This window comes from Perca flavescens, chromosome 2 (genome assembly GCF_004354835.1).
Source record: "Perca flavescens isolate YP-PL-M2 chromosome 2, PFLA_1.0, whole genome shotgun sequence".
NCBI lineage: Eukaryota > Metazoa > Chordata > Actinopteri > Perciformes > Percidae > Perca > Perca flavescens.
In genome coordinates this window covers 1,409,048-1,429,420 of record NC_041332.1, presented here as the reverse complement: position 1 = coordinate 1,429,420, position 20,373 = coordinate 1,409,048, and the positions used below count along the sequence as shown (strand labels likewise).

General features: G+C 43.2%; 1 protein-coding gene across 1 annotated transcript in view; it reads right to left on the bottom strand.

Annotated features, from left to right (window-relative positions):
* ttbk1a (tau tubulin kinase 1a) overlaps positions 1–18,877 on the bottom strand; it is a 36,972-nt gene extending 18,095 nt beyond the window's left edge. Inside the window, exons 1-6 of the mRNA XM_028599546.1 lie at positions 18,850–18,877; positions 10,157–10,315; positions 7,337–7,484; positions 6,998–7,071; positions 6,351–6,491; positions 5,191–5,295 (exon numbers count right to left, since the gene is read on the bottom strand). Coding sequence (XP_028455347.1) covers positions 5,191–5,295; positions 6,351–6,491; positions 6,998–7,071; positions 7,337–7,484; positions 10,157–10,264 — 576 coding nt within the window. The 5' untranslated portion in view covers positions 10,265–10,315; positions 18,850–18,877. The remainder of the gene's footprint in view (positions 1–5,190; positions 5,296–6,350; positions 6,492–6,997; positions 7,072–7,336; positions 7,485–10,156; positions 10,316–18,849) is intronic.
* Between the last annotated feature and the right edge of the window lie 1,496 nt (positions 18,878–20,373).

The following is a 20,373-nucleotide window of genomic DNA, read 5'->3' as shown; positions in this document are numbered from 1 at the left end:
AGCTGGTTTTCCCCACCGTTAGAGTCAGAACTGAAAAAGTCTCGGAGGAGAGACGAAAACGTCTTCGGGCAGCTTTAATGTCCCTTGATTTTTTTTTAACCGTCCTTTGATAACTCTGACCTGGATCAGTCAGAACCTTCAAAAACAGGAATAATTACACGTATTATTTAAACCTTAGGCTTTTAGCCCTCCTGTTGTACTCGGGTCAAATTTGACCCATTTTCAAAAAGTTTCTGTATCAGAAATTTCTTTCAATCAAACTGTCGAAGAAAGTAACATGGATGGTTCCCTACGACGCACTCCACAAGTCAAATAAATCATCAGTTTACTATTTTCATTGAATTTGTGTGTTTGGTTCAATTTCATAGCATTTGAAAAAAATGACAAAATAATGTTGAAAAAAAATGACCAAAAAGTAAGAAAAAAAGCTTAAAAAAAACGCAGGAAAAAAATTGACTAAAACGTCAAAAAAATCAGTGAAAATGTACAGAAACATCAAAAAAGCACTGAAAACTAATCAACAAAATCTTTTTTTTTTAAATCAAATACAGAAAATTGACAAAAACATCCCAAAAAATCGCTGAAAAAAACATCAGCATTAGTGACTAAAAACTTGGATAGAAATCAACAAAAATGCTGGTGTTTAAAGTGTCAAAGTTTCAAAAAATGAACAACATCATGTTGAAAAAAAAGTTTTAATTTAAAATATCGACCCAGAAAATCAGTTGCCTGGTCGACGGGGGGACAACAGGAGGGTTAACTGCACTGAATGAAACACCGGGCGTCTTTATCGGCTGAATCTGTTGGACCGGATGTAAACACAAAGTACGTTAAAACCAACGTGACAAAAATAACCAAATAATGAGACAAACAGAAACATCAGCAGAGGGTCACACACACGCATCCACACGGCCTCCAGGAAACACAGGGCGCTTCCATTGTGATCTTATTCATACGTATGTGTGTGTGGTAAGCAGGATGTGATGACACGTTCGGGTTCCCATGACAACTGGGAGACGCTGTGGATTTACTGTATCTTTACTGTGTCAGGGGAAGAAGTCATCTTTGAACTCGTGGCTACTTCATTTCTTTTCTTTCACGAATTCTTGGTAGTCTGTTGACTGTCTGTCGAGGACGTCGGTTTGGTGATGTAATGTAATGGATGCTGATGCTGATGTTGTTGCCAACGATTGTTGTTGGTGATTATATTGTGTAACTCTGTAAGGTTGATGTGCACTTTTCCGACCTTGTGTAGGCTACTTTGACGCTGCTACCCGTGCACCTTGTGCTTGTAACAGTTGTGTTCTAGTTTTAACTGTCGTTCAGCCTTCTTCTTTTAAGACCTTTTTAAGATCTTTATGAATGAAATGTAAGACCTTCATCACAACATCAACCGAGCCCTAAATTCAGGTTTTTCAAGCCAAGTATCGCTAAACTTGCACTTTCCCAAAGCTGAAGAATAAAATCTGTTTTATGTCTTTGGTACAATCCGAAAGAGACTCGCACCAATAACACCAAAGCTGATTGGCTGCAATATAAGTTACATGTTGGTCTCATTTGTAGTCGTGATACAGCGAAATACAGACATTTGACTTTTTAAGACCCCGCGGAACCCACCGCCGCTGCGTCCGGAGCTTAGCGCCGCCCAGGGCGACTGTGATTGGTTTAAGGAAATACAAACAACCTCAGAGCATTTTTTTTTCCACCTATCCCAGAATGCATCTGTGGAGGAGCTATGGAGTAACATTTAGCAATGTGAGTTATTACTACATAGTTTTGACCATGAAACCATGAATATTGTGTATGAATGTGAGTGTGTGTGCATGACTATTCTGCAAATATGAGCTCCTGAATGAGAGATGTTTGTGCCTTTTATAAAATAGATTCCCACTTGATCCCAGACTCTTTTTCTTTTTATTTCAGCGTTCGGCTGGTGATGCGGCTGTGACCCCCCTCTGTCGCTATAGAAACCACTCACATCCCTGGGTAACCATGGAGATGATGGAGAAACGGGAGGCATGCACGTCAAAATCATAAGTCCAAAGGAACTGTAAGAAAAGCAAAAAAAAACAACAACAACACTGAAACATAAAGAGATGGACATAAAACACAGGCTGGGGATCGCTACACACTGGACATCATGAAATCAGCCAGAAGAAATTATATCAACATAATATTATATGATATAGCATGTGAGAGAACATCAATAACACAATTGTTTTAAAATAAGGTTTAGCGTCTGGAGAAGACGAGAGATTCTGAGACAGAAAAGAAACTAAAAGGAAACATCGTGAATGAACAGAAGGAGAGAGAGAGGAGAGCAATACTTCAAAATATCAATTCCTAATCACACCAGTCTTCTGAGAGAGGTTGGGTTCGGAGATTTATCATTTGTATGCAGCGATAAAGCAACATAAAGCATTTTTTTACGGTTACGAGGAAGATTTTTCTGAGCTTTCGTACCACGCGAAAAGACCAACCAATCACGTTCCTTTTTTGTTGCCGTTTTTTGTTGCTTTCTCCCGATTGTTTTGTCTCTCATTTTGTTGCTTTTTTTTCGCCAGTTGGCGCCTTTTTCCAATATTTTATTTGACACTTTTGCTGCTTTTTTTTTTCACCACTGACGCTTTTTCTGAGGTTTCTGAGACAGGAAGTTACTCCGAACTGGGCCTTCTCGATTGGCAAGGACGTTTTGTTCAGCTGCGCGGGGGTTGGGGTGGGGGGGGACTACAAGGGGAGAGAGAGAACAGCTGAGAGATGATGGAGGGATGAAAGAGAGAGAGAGGAAGAGGAGAGGCAGTAGGATGAAGAGTGAGGGAGGGGTAGAATTAGAGAGAGACAGAGAGAGAGAGACCGACAGAGAGAGAGAGAGGGAGACAGAGAGAGAGAGAGAGACAGAGAGAGGGAGACAGACAGAGAGAGAGACACACAGAGAGAGAGAGAGGGAGACAGAGAGAGACAGAGAGAGAGAGAGAGAGAGAGACAGAGAGAGAGAGGGAGACAGAGAGAGAGAGAGAGACAGAGAGACAGAGAAAGAGAGAGAGAGAGAGGGAGACAGAGAGAGAGAGACAGAGACAGAGAGAGACAGAGAGAGAGAGAGAGAGACAGAGAGAGAGAGAGAGGGAGACAGAGAGAGAGAGACAGAGAGAGGCAGAGAGAGAGAGAGAGAGGGAGACAGAGAGAGAGAGAGAGAGAGAGAGAGAGAGAGAGAGAGAGAGAGGGAGACAGAGAGAGAGAGAGAGACAGAGAGAGAGAGAGAGAGGGGAGGGAGACAGAGAGAGCGAGACAGAGAGAGAGGGAGACAGAGAGAGACCGAGAGAGAGGGAGACAGAGAGAGACAGAGAGAGAGGGAGAGGAGAGAGACAGAGAGAGACAGAGAGAGAGAGAGAGAGAGAGACAGAGAGAGAGAGAGAGAGAGAGAGAGAGAGAGAGAGAGAGACAGAGAGAGAGACAGAGAGAGACAGAGAGAGAGACAGAGAGAGAGAGAGAGAGAGAGAGAGAGAGAGAGAGAGAGAGAGAGAGAGAGAGAGAGAGAGAGAGAGAGAGAGAGAGAGGTCTCTGACGCATGCAGGAGCATCAAATATTCATCTCACTGCTGCAGCAGAAGCAGGAGGAGAGGAGAAGCTCACGATCTCGCTGATCTAAAAATATCTCAGAGTCCAGTATGATGGAGAGACATCACGAACGAATTAGAGTTAGAGGAAGAAAGCTAACAGTAATCTATATCCACGATGTTTCATTTAATTCACAGAAATATCGCCGGATGTCCCTGATTTCGGCCGGATCTGCGTCCCCTTCCTCTTTCTTTGTGTTGGCGTTCTAACCTCCGGTGGATTTGTGAGGACTATGGTTAACTGCTCCTCAGATCTCTGCAGGGTAAATCCAGACAGCTAGCTAGACTATGGTTAATATATATATAATACGGTTAATATAATATAATATAATATAATATGGTGCTCCTCTGATCTCTGCAGGGTAAATCCAGACATCTGTCCAATCGGAGTTTTCTGTTGCACGACTAAAACTACTTTTAAACGTACACACGTTCCACCAAAACCAGTTCTTTCCTGAGACTATTTAGCAGAGGCACCGTGGCTCCATCCGGAGCTTAGCCCCGCCCACGATGATTGTGACTGGTTTAAAGAAATGCCAATAAACCAGAGCATGTTTTATTCCCATCAAGGAATGCTTTGTTGACTAGCCAGACCCTCATTTGCAGCACTGTGGAGGAAGGTCTGGACATATGAGACCTTGTCGGGCAGAAACCTTGCATCTCCATATTTGGTCATTTATATATTTTTACATAAATCAACGCTACTGGTCAGCCTTTACGTCTGTCTGTCTCTGGGTTTTACACATATTTACACAGTGACCTGGCCACTTCTTCTGACCTCGTCGGAGGTACAGTAAATGGCTGTAATAAAATGTTTTCAAGTTACTTTTTTACTTTCCTTAAAAACAGCAGGATGGTTTGGGACAGACAGCGTTTTCACACGGCAGTGACAACATGTAGAAAAGCCTCTCATGCAGCATCAGGACACTCATCAGTCCTTATTGAACACTCGCACATCTGGACATCTGGACAGACTAACAGACAGTCAGTGATCTATTCAACTAATGTGCTGCAGTGCAGCACATTAGTAGTCTGTCTGTCTGTCTGTCTATCTGTCTGTCTGTCTCTCTCTCTCTCTGTCCTTTATCTGTCTGTCTCTATATCTGTCTGTCTGTCTGTCTCTCTCTTTGTCCTTGTCTGTCTGTCTCTATATCTGTATGTCTGTCTGCTTCTTTTTACCTTTTTATAACTAGGTTATTGTGTTTTTAAGCAGCTTAAAGGCACCTGAATCATAAACAACAAATCAGAGGACAACAGAGCCAAGAGTTTGTGTTTTAGTACGAAAGATCATTGCTGCTAAAAACAAACAAATGAAAAAGATCAAAATGTTCTCCCAACTATAATTTAACCCAATAAAATCTTTGTCTTCATATTCATTTCCTAATCAGATATCAACCAAATTAGGGCTGTGCAATAATTGACATTTTAATTGTGATTTAGATTCCGGCTTCTAACACAAACAAATTCCTAAATGTTCATCTGTTCCCATACGTCTGGGAACACTTCTTCTAACTGGTTCAGAATTAACTGTTAAAGAAATGTTTTTCAGCCCAAATGGTACCGATAAGGTGTCTTACCGGTCGGACCTCTCCGGTGGTGTTGGTGTACTGCCGCGCCAGACCAAAGTCCAGCATGTAGCACTTCCTGTAGGTGGAGGGAAGCCGGCCCATCGCAAAGTTTGACTGCAGGAAGAAAAGGTACAGGGTTAGGGTTAGGGTTAGGGACAGATACAGTCAGCTGGTGTAAACGTAGCTTCTTCCTCTGAGTCCTTATTCAACCCGTTCTCACTCCCAACTCATAAAATACTGATGCTTGGTCAGTGTCTCTCAGCGTCCGATACCGACATATCTTCCATTATCTCTTGCCTTGCTAAACTTCATTTATATATTCTATGTGGCGTTTTATTTGCGGGGTGCAAATGTTCCACCAAAACAAGTTCCATCCTCCTTTATTAAGCAGAGCCATCTGTGGGTACGCACATGCCTGGTTATGGGCATGCGCAAGATGTTTGCGCATACGCAGATGATAATCCTGTTTACGACACTGCACAATCTCTTCCATGCTTGCGCACCTTTGCACCGCGGGAATTTCATTAATTTTACAGCGCTCGCAAAGGGGAGTGTGGAGGAAACTGAAGGTCTGCAGTGACAGAAAGAAATTCCACATGGAACCAAAATGGTGAATGTTGATGTAATATGTAATAACTCCTTTATAATTTTGGATTGGCAACTGCGTAAACACCTTGTAATGCATAGCCCAAGCTACATTTAAAAACTTAAATCACAACATCCCCACACTACATGTTACAAAAATAACAATGTCGCCAAGGCGTAGTACATGGACTCCGATATGTGATAATAAGCACCTCATTTAAATATCTTTATAAAACAGACCCGCTGTTGACTGCATAATGAATAACATAAAACTTAGCCTACAAAAATATGCCGCCAGTTGTGCCGCCTGGCCATCAACTGATACAAATAGTGTAGGGAAACCGTCACGTTTTCTACTACTTATTTATGCGCATATCGCATTGTGCAGGCAGCACAGATTGCAGAGCTTAGCACCGCCTAAGACGATTGTGATTGGTTTAAAGAAATGCAAACAACACAGAGCGTTTTTCTGTCCTATTCCAGGATGTATCTGCGGTGTAGCCAGACCTGCAATGTCAGACTACCTGCCAATCAAAAGCTGAAACATCAGTGGACCATTAAAGGAGATCTGGTTCCCATCGTACCGGTTTGATGTCTCGGTGCAGGAAGCCCACTGAGTGGATGGCTTCGATGGACTCCAGGATCTGCTTCCCGAGCCGCAGGGTGGTGCTCATGGTGAAGGTCCCTCTGGGCTGACTCCTCCGCAGGTCCGCCAGGTTACGCCCCTGCAACGACACGGACAGAAACCCCGGTGGAAGTGAACAAGTAGGCATCGACAAATAATAATAATATAATAATAATAATAGGTTTCTTTGATATAGCACCTTTTACAGACAAAGTCACAAAGTGCTTCACATGATAAACATTTGTTAAAATACTTATAAATCTTAAAAAGTTAAATTTGAAAATGAACAACTATTGCAAGTCAACAACAGTAGCCCAAGCTTAGAAAAACATTTCATGTTAGGACTATAAAAAATAATTATGCATTTAAATTTTATTTTGCCACTTTGGCATGACATGCCTAAATCTTTAAGTTAACTACAGGCACGTTGTTAGCGTTTCGGCCCTTGGTTGCATATTGTGGCGCCGCTTGTTTTCCCCTCCGTCTCGCTTAAACCCTCATGCCAGCTGGAGTTGTTGAATGCTAACAACATTATCTGTGTCTGTCCAGTGTGTATTTTTTATATCCTTTCACAATAAAAACCTTCGTAGGCCCATGTAGACTCACCTGAAGCTGCATGACCACGTAGTTGAATTTGTCATTTCTCCCGCAGCCAATGAACTTACAGACGTGATTTTTACCTGGGAAGGAAAAAAGGAAAGAGCAGACGGGTTAATCACACCTTAAAAAATATTCCTGGATGCCTGTAACAGCTTCCTTTAAAACACCAGTGTGTGAAGTTTAGGTATGGCTACAACCAGCAATAAAGAAAGAGATTGTCTTTGGTGTCCGACCAGTTGTGTGATTAATGGTCTAATCATCTCAGCTGGACTTGTAGGCCGTTACATTGTCGGCTAGTTTACTTAAGAATGAGTTACATTCCAGCGCTGTTTAAATGTGTCTCACCCTGCAGCTTCTTCAGCACCGCCACCTCCATCTTCAGCACCTGTTTGGGCTGCTGGGCTGACTCCACCTTCAGCGCCACGTTCTCCCGCGTCAGCAGGTCCAAGGCCTCGTAGATCTCCCCGAACCCGCCGCCGCCGATCTTCTTCAGCTGTGACACAAACCGGTGTTAGCTAATAGGGCTGCACCATAGGAGGACGAAATCTGCGATAACGTTGATGAGTATGGCGATAACGTTCGGTTACAAGGTAACCCTGGTTCTCCTGGTGAGTGAAGAGACTCTCTCTCCACAGTTATTCCATGGGCCGTGTTTTAACGATCTGAGTGCACTGCGTTGTCACTGCCCAATGTGAGTCGAGTGCAGATGTGAGTCGCGCATGCGTCACTTTGCGACAAGTAGCCTACAAGATGCTAATGAGAGACTTCTGTAATGTCAAAACAATAAAAACTGACCTACATAACGAAGTTTGTTCACTGCTGGCTACAAGTTAGCAATCTAACACAACAAAGGCTGTCACTGGAATGGCGCTTTGAGCTAACGTTAGCAATCGAACAATCATAGATAGCTAACACGTTTTTGAAATGATTTCCATCTTCTGTTATTGTTTGTAATGAGAAAGGTTTATTATTTTATGGAATTCACAAATTTCAGTACGACGCATTATGCCGTAAACTGTTTTTTCTTTTTTTTAAAAGGCTCTGTGCGCCGGGCGCCTGGTCCTAAAGGGTTGTTCTTAGTGTCTTCATTAATCAGAGGTGTGTTTTGGGCGTAACATGCAATCAACCAATCAGAGATCATCTCCCATTCCCTTTAAAAGCCAGGTGCGTTTGGACCTTGGAGCATTGCTGTTATGATGGAGGATTTGCTGAGCAGGAAGGAGAGATTTTTCAGAGAAGAAACTGTCATCCTCATACTACTATTTCACATTGTAATATTTTTATTTTTAATCTCTTGCATGTGTGTGTGCTGCTGCCCGTCCCTGTGTGTGTAACAAGCATAGTGTGCGTTAAACGGCTCAGACGTGTAAAATAATAAATGTGTATAACTTTCCTCAGGGGCCTTTGAGCTTCCTTTGGTTTCTGAAAGTAGAAGTTATATAATGCAGCTCCTGTCTGAGCCAGTCAGATCGCAGCGTGGAGCCTGCGGGCCGTTTGCACTTCACTGATCAATTTAGTGTCCACTGAACCACTGAACCGTCCGGCTTCAACACGCACACTTATATATTGTATATATTATATTATAACCATAATATCACACAGTTCAGATTCAGCCGGCGATCATAAACCAACAAAGAGAGAGAAGGGATGAAAACATGAAAAGGGGAACACGAAAGAAGGGAAGGAGGGGAAAAGAAAGGACAAACAGAACTGAGAAAAAGGACAAAAGGAGATGAAGGAAGTTTATAAAAAGGAGGAAGAAAATGAAGAGAAGGGGAAGGGAGACCAACTCAACTTTAGCAGTGGGAGAGCAAGGTTTTGAGGGAAATGAATGCAAAATGTCAATGTAAAATCAAAGAGGAATGTGCTGTGTAATACGCATAGGAATAAAACTCAAAGAATGCAGCCTGTGGTGAAAGGTTTAGGGGGGAGAGTCAACCCCGTGTCCTGGTGCGGTGGCCAGTCATGTGCACGTGGATCAGACTGTGTTTTGAGGTGGTGAGAGAGTCCCGTAAAGGAAACAGGAAACATCACTGCCTCTATCTCTGCCACAAGAAAGATTTAAAACACCAAACACAAGCACTGTCTCTCTACATATTACTCTCTACTGTTGTCTCTCCACATACTACTCTCTACAGTTGTCTCTCTAAATACTACTCTCTACTGCTGTCTCTCTACATACTACTATCTACTGCTGTCTCGCTACATACTACTATCTACTGTTGTCTCTCTACATACTACTCTCTAATGTTGTCTCTCTACATACTACACTCTACTGCTGTCTCTCTACATACTACTCTCTACTGTTGTCTCTCTACATACTACTCTCTACTGTTGTCTCTCTACATACTACTCTCTACTGCTGTCTCTCTACATACTACTCTCTACTGCTGTCTCTCTACATACTACTCTCTAATGTTGTCTCTCTACATACTACTCTCTACTGCTGTCTCTCTACATACTACTCTCTACTGCTGTCTCTCTACATACATATGGCAAATTATCGGCCAGTATTTTGCCTGTTGTCTCTAAAATAGCTGAAAAATAGTTGGGTAAATTACTGATTCAACATCTCAATAAAAGCAGTAATTCACTCCACCCAATGCAATTTGGGTTCAGGGCCAATCATTCGACAGAAACAGCTAATTGTTTGTTTTTGGAAAAGGTTAAAGGATATTTGGATAAGAGTTCTTATGTTGGTGCTGTCTTCTTAGACCTAAAGCGAGCTTTTGATACTGTTAATCACAAAGTTCTTTTATCTAAATTAACATATTTTAATTTTTCTGAGCAAGCTCTCAACTGGATAAAATCATATCTGTCCAGCAGAATGCAATGTGTTTGTATTAATGATTCAAAGTCCCCACTGTGTGAATGTCCAGTAGGGTTCCCTCAAGGCTCCATACTTGGTCCAATCCTGTTTACGCTGTATATAAATGATTTACCAGAGGCATGTAAAAATGTTGATGTCCAGATGTATGCAGATGATGCTGTAATTTTTACACATGCTAAAAACTATCAAGAGATATCATCCACACTTACATCTGCTATGGTTCACATTGATGACTGGCTCACTAAGTCATGTCTCTACCTAAACACCAAAAAAACTGTTGTGTCTCTTTTCATACTACTTTCTACTGTTGTCTCTCACTTGTTTTCAAGACTCACCACTTTCCATCGGTCCTTGACCATGCAGTTTGGCGGCAGGATGTCGGCCTGCTCCGACGTCCCGTTCATGTTGGCGTTGTCCTGGAGGCCGGGGACTAGGCACTGCATCTGCCAGCCAGACAGAACACGAGCAGCTCCCAGCTTAAAAGAGCCATTTATCTGCAGGAACAGAGAGGGGAGAAGAAGTAATAACGTCAGGACAGGAAACGCTCTAACGTGTCGCTTACTGGGAGGCTCGTGAGACCGCGGTTTCACTCTCAAAACAGGCATTATTATCAGAGATTGCTGGCGGCCATTAGAAGCCATTCTGCAGCTGGATCAGGCTACAGGCCGGTGAGGGGGTTGGGGGATGGGGGGGTGATGGTATTTGCAGAAACTGGAGCAAATATCATGTGTGCAGAGAGGAAGCAGCCGGACACTCTGCACTCATCCCGACTCCAACGGATTATCGGAGATCACAACAGGAAACTGTTAACAACCAGCAGCGGAGCAATCAATCAATCAATCAGGGGGTGGAATGTAACTCAGGACATTTACTCCAGTACTGTACTTCAGTCCAAATGTTGAGGTACTTGTACTTTACTTTAGTCTTTTCTTTTTGTGCCACTTTCTACTTCTACTCCACTATTTCTACTAAAGAAACAAGCTCCAATGTAACCCTACAGGACTAATGTTCCCCAAGGCTCCATTCTGGGGCCTCTTCTGTTTAGATAGATAGAGATACTTTATTTATCCCGAAGGAAATTAAGGGTAATTCAGTTTGCTTTTTTCAACCCGGACACTATTTTCCTATCTTTTTGTGTCTAAGTGACTGATGGTAACAACAATCTTTAAAATTGGTCCAGTATTAAGCAAGAAACAAGCTGCAACGTAACCCTACAGGACAAATGATCAGCATCAGTTAGCGTCCACTAAAAGTTCTGTTGTTGCCGCTGACAGACTCAGATTGTTAATCTAAATGTCTGACAACATTATGGGATGGATCCCTACAGAGATAGACCTTTTAGTTAAAGAGTAAGATCCTTTTAGTTTAACATGAAGCAGCCCCGAAATCACCATCACCAAACTACACCAGACTCCATGTAAATAATCAGGTCTTTTAGCGCGTTTAGAAGCAGCATATCTCCACATGTCAATGTCTGTTATGTAGATTCAAACTTTGGAGCTTCTGGCTTTAACACTTTAAACTCTCCTTCTCTAACATATTAGTTCTTGAGACGGACATGATTCCTGGACAAAACATCCCAAAACATGTGATGATGTTTTGAAGATGCAGAAAGTTTTGAACAATACAGGAGAATAATAGTTTCCTTTACATAAATAAAGACATTTGCACCATAAATCAATGCAGGAAATTCACCAGAATGCAAGAAATAAAGTGTTTGATGGCCAAAAGTTTCCGGTACCCCAATGGGGTCTCTATGTAGTCATGTAAAGAAATGCAATGTAGTGGTGTAAAAAAATGCAATGTACACATACCTTTTGTGTCTCATTGTGGAATTTTGTCTCTATGTAGTTGTGTTGTGTCATTTTTCACCATTATTGTCACCATATCTGTGTCTAAAACGTTGGAAAAGCTAGAGCAGATCACATAACACTCAAAAACTTAAAGCTAAAATAAAAATCCAACTACAATCATTAGATCTTAGGAAGGTCTTTTAGTAACATTCATCCGGCAGCCCAAAACAGCCCAGGTGCTGCACCTAAACCTCATAATGGCGGGAAAGCCCCTTAGTGGATCACCAACTCTCCCGGCCGCTGTCCCGTCAGTGCTCGGCTGTTTGACTCTGCTCTGACGCAACACGTCTGCCGTAAATGGTCGTCAGGTTTCAGTGGATTCGTGGGTGGGGGGGTGGATTTCAAATTCATAGTAATGCATGTCAGTCCCCAAACCATGCTGTTCTGTTCTGCATGCAAAATGCCACGGGCCGCCGTCAGTGCATGCAGAGCTCAGGCGGACTTCAGAGATATCATGGAGAGTGTCCGCTGGGTTTCCAGTCAGACCAGCGCCCCGCACAGGACTGGACGGACTGGGACAAAGAGGGGAGGAGGCTGTCGAGACACGAGGCGAATCCTCTAACGCAGCGAGCAGAACGCCGTCCTGCCTGCCGTCTTTGACAGCTAGCTACGGCGACACCACTCGGACAAAAAGTGCCAAAAAACTAAATACTTTCACCCAGGAAACGTGTGTTCGTTCCTCGGGAGTTTTTCAACCCAAACAGCCGTCTTTTTCCCTAAACTTAACTTGTCGTTTCAGTGTCTGAACTAAACTGTCGTGGCGAAATGACGCTGACATTTTCGGGGCTAAACTCAACCGCCACGCCGCCAAGAGTGCCGTTATCTGGCAGTTTCTGTAGCCAGCTCACAGTCACCGATCGGCGGCTAAACAACTGCCAAATGTCCATAAAAAAATAAAAGGAAAATCATATATATAGGTCTAGACCTACATATGTAGACCTTGACAAAAAGTGACAAAAATGTTTAGAGAAAGAGTCAAAAGCACCAAAAAAAGTTTTAAAAAAACATTTTAAATTTTGACCCGGAAAGTTCATGGTCAATGGGAAGACAATAGGTGGGCTATCCCCGTTTAACGTAATTTTTTATTCATGGTCAACAAACTAATTTGTATGACATTATACTAAATTCTGAGTATAAAAAAGCAGAAATTATGAATTATTTTGCCTAATCGTTAAGATCAGATGACAGTTTAGTCAGGAGACTATTTTGAAACAATTTTGTACGTTGTTTTCGGGCAATTTGGTTGAAAGAAACTCATATTTCTGATATAAAAAAACATTGAAAACGGGACAAACTTGACCCATGGAAAACACAAGGTCCATATATATGTATATATATATATATATATATATATATATATACATATATATATATGGACCTTTCCGTGGTAACTATTTGGTTTGTCCAAGTGGCGTTGCCGTAGCTAGCTGTCCAAGATGGCGGCCATTCTCCCATCACGTAGGGACTCCCATCGTATCTCGACAACGGCTTCTCTGCACCTGCAGTGATCCACCGCAACACTGGAGATGGAGTGAAACGTGCTGCACGCCTCAACACACCGCTGAGCCGCCCAATCACTGCAGAGGGGCGGGACCACAGAGTTTCTCTGAAGAAAGAGAACGCCCGCTTCCTGTGTCCACCACGGGACTTTATTTCGTAAAAAGTGTGTCCCGTAGTAAAGAGGGAGAGACAAATGATGTTTAGATCCTGTTTGAATGGAGCCATGAATTACACATCTCATGTTTGTCAGTTTAAGAGATACTTTAGCGAGTGAAGAAAGTCTCAGTTTGTCATAGAACGACAAACTGAGACTTTCTTCACTTGATAAATCATCTTTTAAACTCACAAACCGATCAGATCAGATGTGTAATTCATGGCTCAGTTCAAACGGGATCCAAACATTACTCGTCTCTCCACGTTCACTACCGGACAGATGTTTTCCGAAATAAAGTCCTGTGGTGGTCACAGGAAGGGGCGGGACTTCTCATCAAGTGACATGGATAAATGACTGGAGTGTAACGGAGAGAAACTGTGAGGTCCAGCAGCGTCTCGGCAGCAGAGTGAAACATCCTGACAGACACTTTCTCGAAACCTTCTGTAGTATCTGAATGTTCAACTTTAAGCTTAGGTTTCTCTTCTTCTTCACCGACAGATCTACCACTTCCTGTTAGCCTACTAAGGCTACATTTACACCGCTACGTTTTGGTTTAAAAAAGAAATATCTTCTGCTACGTTTTCCCCTCTCATTCCCCCTGCTCTGGTGTTTCCCCCTCTCATTCCCCCTGCTCTGGTGTTCCCCCCTCTCATTCCCCCTGCTCTGGTGTTTCCCCTCTCATTCCCCTGCTCTGGTGTTCCCCCCTCATTCCCCTGCTCTGGTGTTTCTCCCTCTCATTCCCCCCTGCTCTGGTGTTCCCCCTCTCATTCCCCCTGCTCTGGTGTTTCTCCCTCTCATTCCCCCTGCTCTGGTGTTTCTCCCTCTCATTCCCCCTGCTCTGGTGTTTCTCCCTCTCATTCCCCCTGCTCTGGCGTTTCCGAGCCCCTAAACCGGAGACATTTGGAAACTCTTCTGACCCGTTCTGACGGCTCCAAACAGAGACCTTTGGCGATGCCGACACTGACGCCAACGTTTCTCCGTCCTGATTGGGTCTCATCGCTCACGACGTCTCGTTCTCTGAGACTTAAAGCTACTAACGTTACCATGGCAACTACCAGCAGGGGGCGGAGTCTCCACGCTGCCTCCTGTTTATGTCCAGGATACCAGGATGTAGATGAGATATGAGGTTTGGGGCGTGTTAGTTTAAACAGAGATTAGTTCTTCTACCGAAGATAAAAACACTTGCGGAGACCACTTTGGGCTCAAAACTCAAATGCTTAAAAAACCAAAACGTAGCGATGTAAAATGTAGCCTGAGGGGAGGGGGGAAGAGGGAGGGGTGCTCTGCCAGAAGCCGTTTATTTTTTTGCATCATTCCAGTTTTAAACCTGCCGAAGTCGGTCCGAGCTCACCATAGTTCTGAGCTCCCGGAAAACCTGACGGCTTACAACAAATCCTGAGTGGGACAAAACCCTTCCTGTTCCTGTGTTAGCCTACAAGCCAAAACAGAATGCACAGTTAACACAGGGAGAAGAAGAAGAAGAAGGAGAAGGAGAAGAAGAAGGAGGAAAAGGAGGCGTTGTCCTGCACACGTAGGCTCAAACAGTAACATCACAAATGGGGGGCGGAGCATAGAAGCCTTCATACAGCGGGTTAGAGAGAAACAGCTTCAGATCCACAGAATATCATCCGATTTCAACTGGTTTCATCAAACTTTTTTTTTTTCCACGTGAAGCCACGTTCACCAAAACACTTTTTTCAAACATTGCTGGAATAACTACATATATAATAACTAGTAGCATACGTGTTGTTTTAAAACCCATAACTTCTGCTGAGTTCCCGCCTGCCATCCACACTTACTCCGGCGCTTCTGGACCCTTATCTGGATCAACCAAGAGTCTCGCACGTCCAGACCTTCCTCCTCCACAGCGCTGCGGAGGAAGGTCTGGCTAGTGCACACACAGCATTTCTGGATGGTAGTAAAACATGCTCTGGTTTATTGGCATTTCTTTAAACCAATCACAATCGTCGTGGGGGGGCTAAGCTCCGGACGGAGCCACGGTGCCTCTGCTAAATAGTCTCAGGAAAGAACTGGTTTTGGTGGAACATGTAGACGTTCAAAAGTAGTTTTAGTCGTGGAACAGAAAACTCAGATTGGACAGATGTCTGGATTTACCCTGCAGAGATCAGAGGAGCACCATATTATATTATATTATATTATATTATATTAACCGTATTATATATATATTAACCATAGTCCTCACAGCGACAGAGGAAGTGGACGCACATCCGTCCTAAATCAGGGACATCCGGCAATATTTCCGGCGGCAACGGAGCAATCCCGGAAGCGAAACGTTGTGAATTTTGACTTTTTCTCGAATAATTGCTGCAAAATCCTCGTGATGTCCCACGCCTTGCACAACTTTCACCCAAGAGACCGGGGGTTCGTCTCCCATTTGTGTCCAGTTCTTGTCACTGAAACGTACATTTTGTAACCCCACCCGCCTACTTTTGCTAAACCTAACTGTCCCGTTCTTTAGGGCTGCACAATTAATCGCAATTTTATTGGAATCGCAATATGGACTAGTGCAATATCCAATGCAATATTTGTTAAAGGCAAAATATGTGTCAAACCGTTCTAAAATAAAGTATTGTGGTGCTGCAGAGATGTTCCAGGCCTACAGTTTGTATCCTACAGACTAAAGAAGACATCTTTGTTTGGTACAGATCACACTACATGACTACAGTACATTTTCATTTGTATTTCAATGAAAATGAGAATGATGATCAAAACAATTGATCATTCCCTCCAATAGTGAATCATATCGCAATCGCAACATCAGTCAAAATAATTGCAATTTGACATTTTCCTCCGATTGTGCAGCCCTACCGTTCTTGTGCTGCGTGTCAGCTAAACGTGCATCCCGACCCAGAGCGTCCAAAAGTGACGCTAAAGGAGACTTTTTGCGACAATAACAAACGGCAAAATCATCTGACCAAGCGTCACTTTTTGACGCGCTGGGAGTGAGAGTGTGTTGATTTATGAAACGCTGCTGTGGGTCGTATTACGGTTAGAGGAACAAACAAACCATATCACCGTGTGGTTTGGAGGACACTCCGACCGTTCAGAACAAAAGACAAAATAAGAGTTTACTTGTAAAACGTAACGAGCAAAATAATCGTTTTTGTAAGCTGAAACCGTGATTAAAACCAGGGATGCACCGAATCCAGAAATGGGCTTCAGATTGGGCTGACGGGGTTGGGTTTCTGCCAAACCTTAGAATTTTTCCCAGGGAATCGAACCCTACGCTGTCACTCCACGCTGGTCTCCGTAGTGACGGCGCCGTTGATTACGGGAAGGTGTTTACGTAGGTGGAGCGTTCAAAGCAGTAGGCTGTGAGAAATTGGACATGGATCTGGTGAGCAGAAAAAGTTGTTGTTTGGTAGTACTTTCAGTCTAAAGAAGGCCATTCAAGTCCAGCTACATGTTCAATCTGTTCAATGCTGATTGGTCTGGTGGTGGCGAGGACCCTAAACTATACACAACATGGCCGCTGTTACAACATCTGGTCTGAAACATCTGGAAGAATACGAGTTGTTCATGAAGGAATCTCCAGACAGCAGCCAGAATGCAGCAACTTCAGGTACAGCAAAGGAAGGACAGTCCCTGTTTACTTCATTCATGAGTTTACTGGGTTCATGGACTGAGGATGGGAGGAGGAGGCAGCACAATCTCAACCAGGGGGTTCAGGATTCAGCCCAACCCCAAAAATCTGGATTCGGTGCATCCCTAATTAAAATTTGATTGTACACACGGCCCTATCAGAGAGAAGAAAATGTTCATTATTTCGGTCAAAGAGAAACCAATCTGTCCAGGTAACCAGTTCAAACTCTCACACATAAGCGAGTTCCAACTGAAAGTGTTTTGGTGAATCTAACATCAGATGGAAAAATAGAGGATAAGAATAAGCACAGAACACTTTCATATCAGCAAAATCCAAAAACAGACTTATAAAACACCCAGAAGTTACATATTAAATGCAAGCTACGTCGAACTCTGCCGCCATATTAGTGAGAAAAAGTAATAAAGTAATAAGCATTGTAGTTTGACTGTTTATCTTTAAATATTTTACTCTAAATTATTTTATAATCTTTTTTTTGTGTAATTCAGGCTAAGCGAAAAACTATTTGTGCCACAATCCAAAAAAAACAAAAGAATGTGAAAAGATGTAACATGTTTCTTTTTTGAGACATTTCATTTATTTGATTTGATTTAAAATTTCAAATTGCTACGAAAATAAAAAAAAAAATCTTTTCAGTGTCACTTTTGATAAGAGAACACATCTGTTGATTTGCAACAGTTTACAGAAATTAAAGGTCCACTGTGTAGGAATTTCTCCCATGTAGCGGTGAAAATTGTATTTTGCATTCACACGAATAGTGCTCTCCAGCACCTCGCTTTTTCACATGCGTGTTGCAGCTACGCTAGCCGTTATGTCACGTTGTGACAAGCGCCTCTCGCTGACCTCCTCCTCCGTTTCAGCTGGTTTCAGTCACGTGACGCTGGCTGTGAACGAAAACGCGTCATGCATTAGCTAGACTGCTAGGCTAGTGCTTTATATAAATGTCCCTTCTCAGTGATTATAATTTTTCAAAATGGCGGAACAACATGGAAGCCTCCTTGGACTTGCCCGTCCAATGTCAATACAGATAAGAAATTCTTGGCTTACGAGGAGAAGTCAGATCATTGGCAGAGGTCATTTTACACCAATGAGGACATATTTATGAATGGAGACATTGATTTTAGCTAATAAAATACTTAAAACGCTACACAGTGTACCTTTAAGGAATATTTTTCACACATTTGTCTGCAGCTCCAGACAAAATCAAATCACCGTAAAACCGTGGAACACCGTGAATCAAATCGTGAGTTGAGTGGATTGTTACATTTTCTAATGTTTGTTATAAACTGTGATTTTGGCACGAATGTTTTTCCGTACCTCAGACTGTAAAAATCCACATTTTTTTGGCACAAATGTTTTTCCGTACCTCAGACTGTAAATCCACATATCTAACCTTTCTTATGTCATATGTTTGCTGTTCTGATCTGGCAACAAAGGGGTGATTTATTTTTGTAACAATAAAATAAATGAATGAATGTTTCAGTGACACACTTCCGCTCTAACACCCCTCCCTCCCTCCTTCTCTTTCTCTCTCTGCATCACCCATACTGAATCTTTTCCTCTCTGCAGTGCACAGTCATGGGTGCACTGTGCGCTTGCGCAACATCCCATCCCGCTGATCAATAAATCTGGCCCGGACTGACCCGAGTTATGAATTAAAGATCAGAACAGAGACACAACCCGGATCAGTCCTAAAAGACCATCGGTAGGCCACAAAAACATCACAAACATCCTTCGGTACGGACCGATACATTTAGTTCCCTTGTAACGCTTTATCACTGCGGGACACACACACACACACACACACACACACACACACACACACACACACACACACACACACACACACACACACTGATCTTTGTATTCCGGGCCAGACCTGGTCCGGATCAGGCCTACCTGGCGCACCGTCCGCTCCTTTTCCGCCTTTTGGGAATCTTCATCTGGGATTTTATTTCGGCACAAAACGCCCTGGTCCAGAAAACCCACCGTTCCTCTGAAGGTTGGCCGGGGTTTGGGCCTCACACTCCCGCAGGACTAAATCAAAAAACCACCATGTAGCCTGGGCTACTCCTCCTCTAACAGCGACCCCCAAATCAAACCGAACCGGCGCCGCCCTCCGGTGCTGCAGCACCGCGACGCGCCGAGTCCGGAAAGAAACAAAAAGCAGAGTCCGGAGGGGTGCTGTCCGGGGTGCTGGTCCCCCCTCCGGGCCTGAGGCGGAGGATGGGAGGATGGGAAGATGGGAGGAGGCGAGGATGCGAGGATGCAAGGATGCGGACTGATCCTGCGCGTTTACGGCCGCATCCGGGAGTCTTTAACCCGGGATAAAAGCAGGTCCTGATCCCCGCGAGAGAGAGGCTGAGCCGGGCCGGCTGTCATAGGCGGTCTGTGGGTGTCAGGTTCTCCGGCTCCAGCCTGTTTGTCCGCACTGCAGCTCCGCATCCAGCGGCGTCAAACCGCCGTCTCCCGGCACAACCACAACATCCGGCCAACGGCTTTCAAAATAAAACTCGCTCTGATGAAATGCCGTAAAAGGACGTTTTTGTGACTCGAGCTGCAAAGATTCATTGATTGGTTGTCGGCTTTTAAATACAAAAAGTGACAAAAATGGCAAACAAAAGGGACAAAAGCAGCGAAATAGTGACAAAAACCATGAAAAAGCTGCAAAAAGTGGCCATAAAAAATCTATGTATATATATATATATATATATATATGTTTCCCTGTGTTTTTCTTTCATCAGGAATCACTTTACATCTGTTCACATCTCAAGATTCCAAATGTTTCTTCTTCACTGAATATTTCTGATTTCTGAGTCATTTATTTTAAGGCTGCAATTTATTTTCATCATCAGTTAATCTGCCAGTTATGTTCTCAGTCGGTGAAACATCAGGAAATAAACGTTGAACATAACACAAGACTTTCTCCCAGGAAACGGGTGCTCATGTCTCATCCAAACCAAGACCTTTTCTATAATCTTTTTATTATTATTATTTAAGACCATTTTGGGGACTTTTAAGCCTTTATTTGATAGACAGCTTAGAGATGAAAGGGGAGAGAGAGGGAGATAGACATGCGGCAAAGGGCCGCAGGTCAGAATTTATGGGAGCAACTTTCTGACAACGTTCTTGATCCCTCTTGTCCTTCGGTCGACACGCTTAAAACAAGACAAGGCGACACTGTTTTCACTTTTATTTTTCTTTATCGCTCAAACTTCAATTTGATATGTTTTCATCTCTTCCACAAAAATAATGAACTGTCCTGACCAGATGGTATACAAGCATTGACAGCAGAGCAAAAATAAAAGATAATAACAAAAAAACAACTTTGACTCACAGTCACGTAACTGTTCTGAGCGGTCCTCGAAGCAGCCGTATGGCTTCAACCCAAAAGGCTCCAAACTGAATGACCAGCAGATGCAA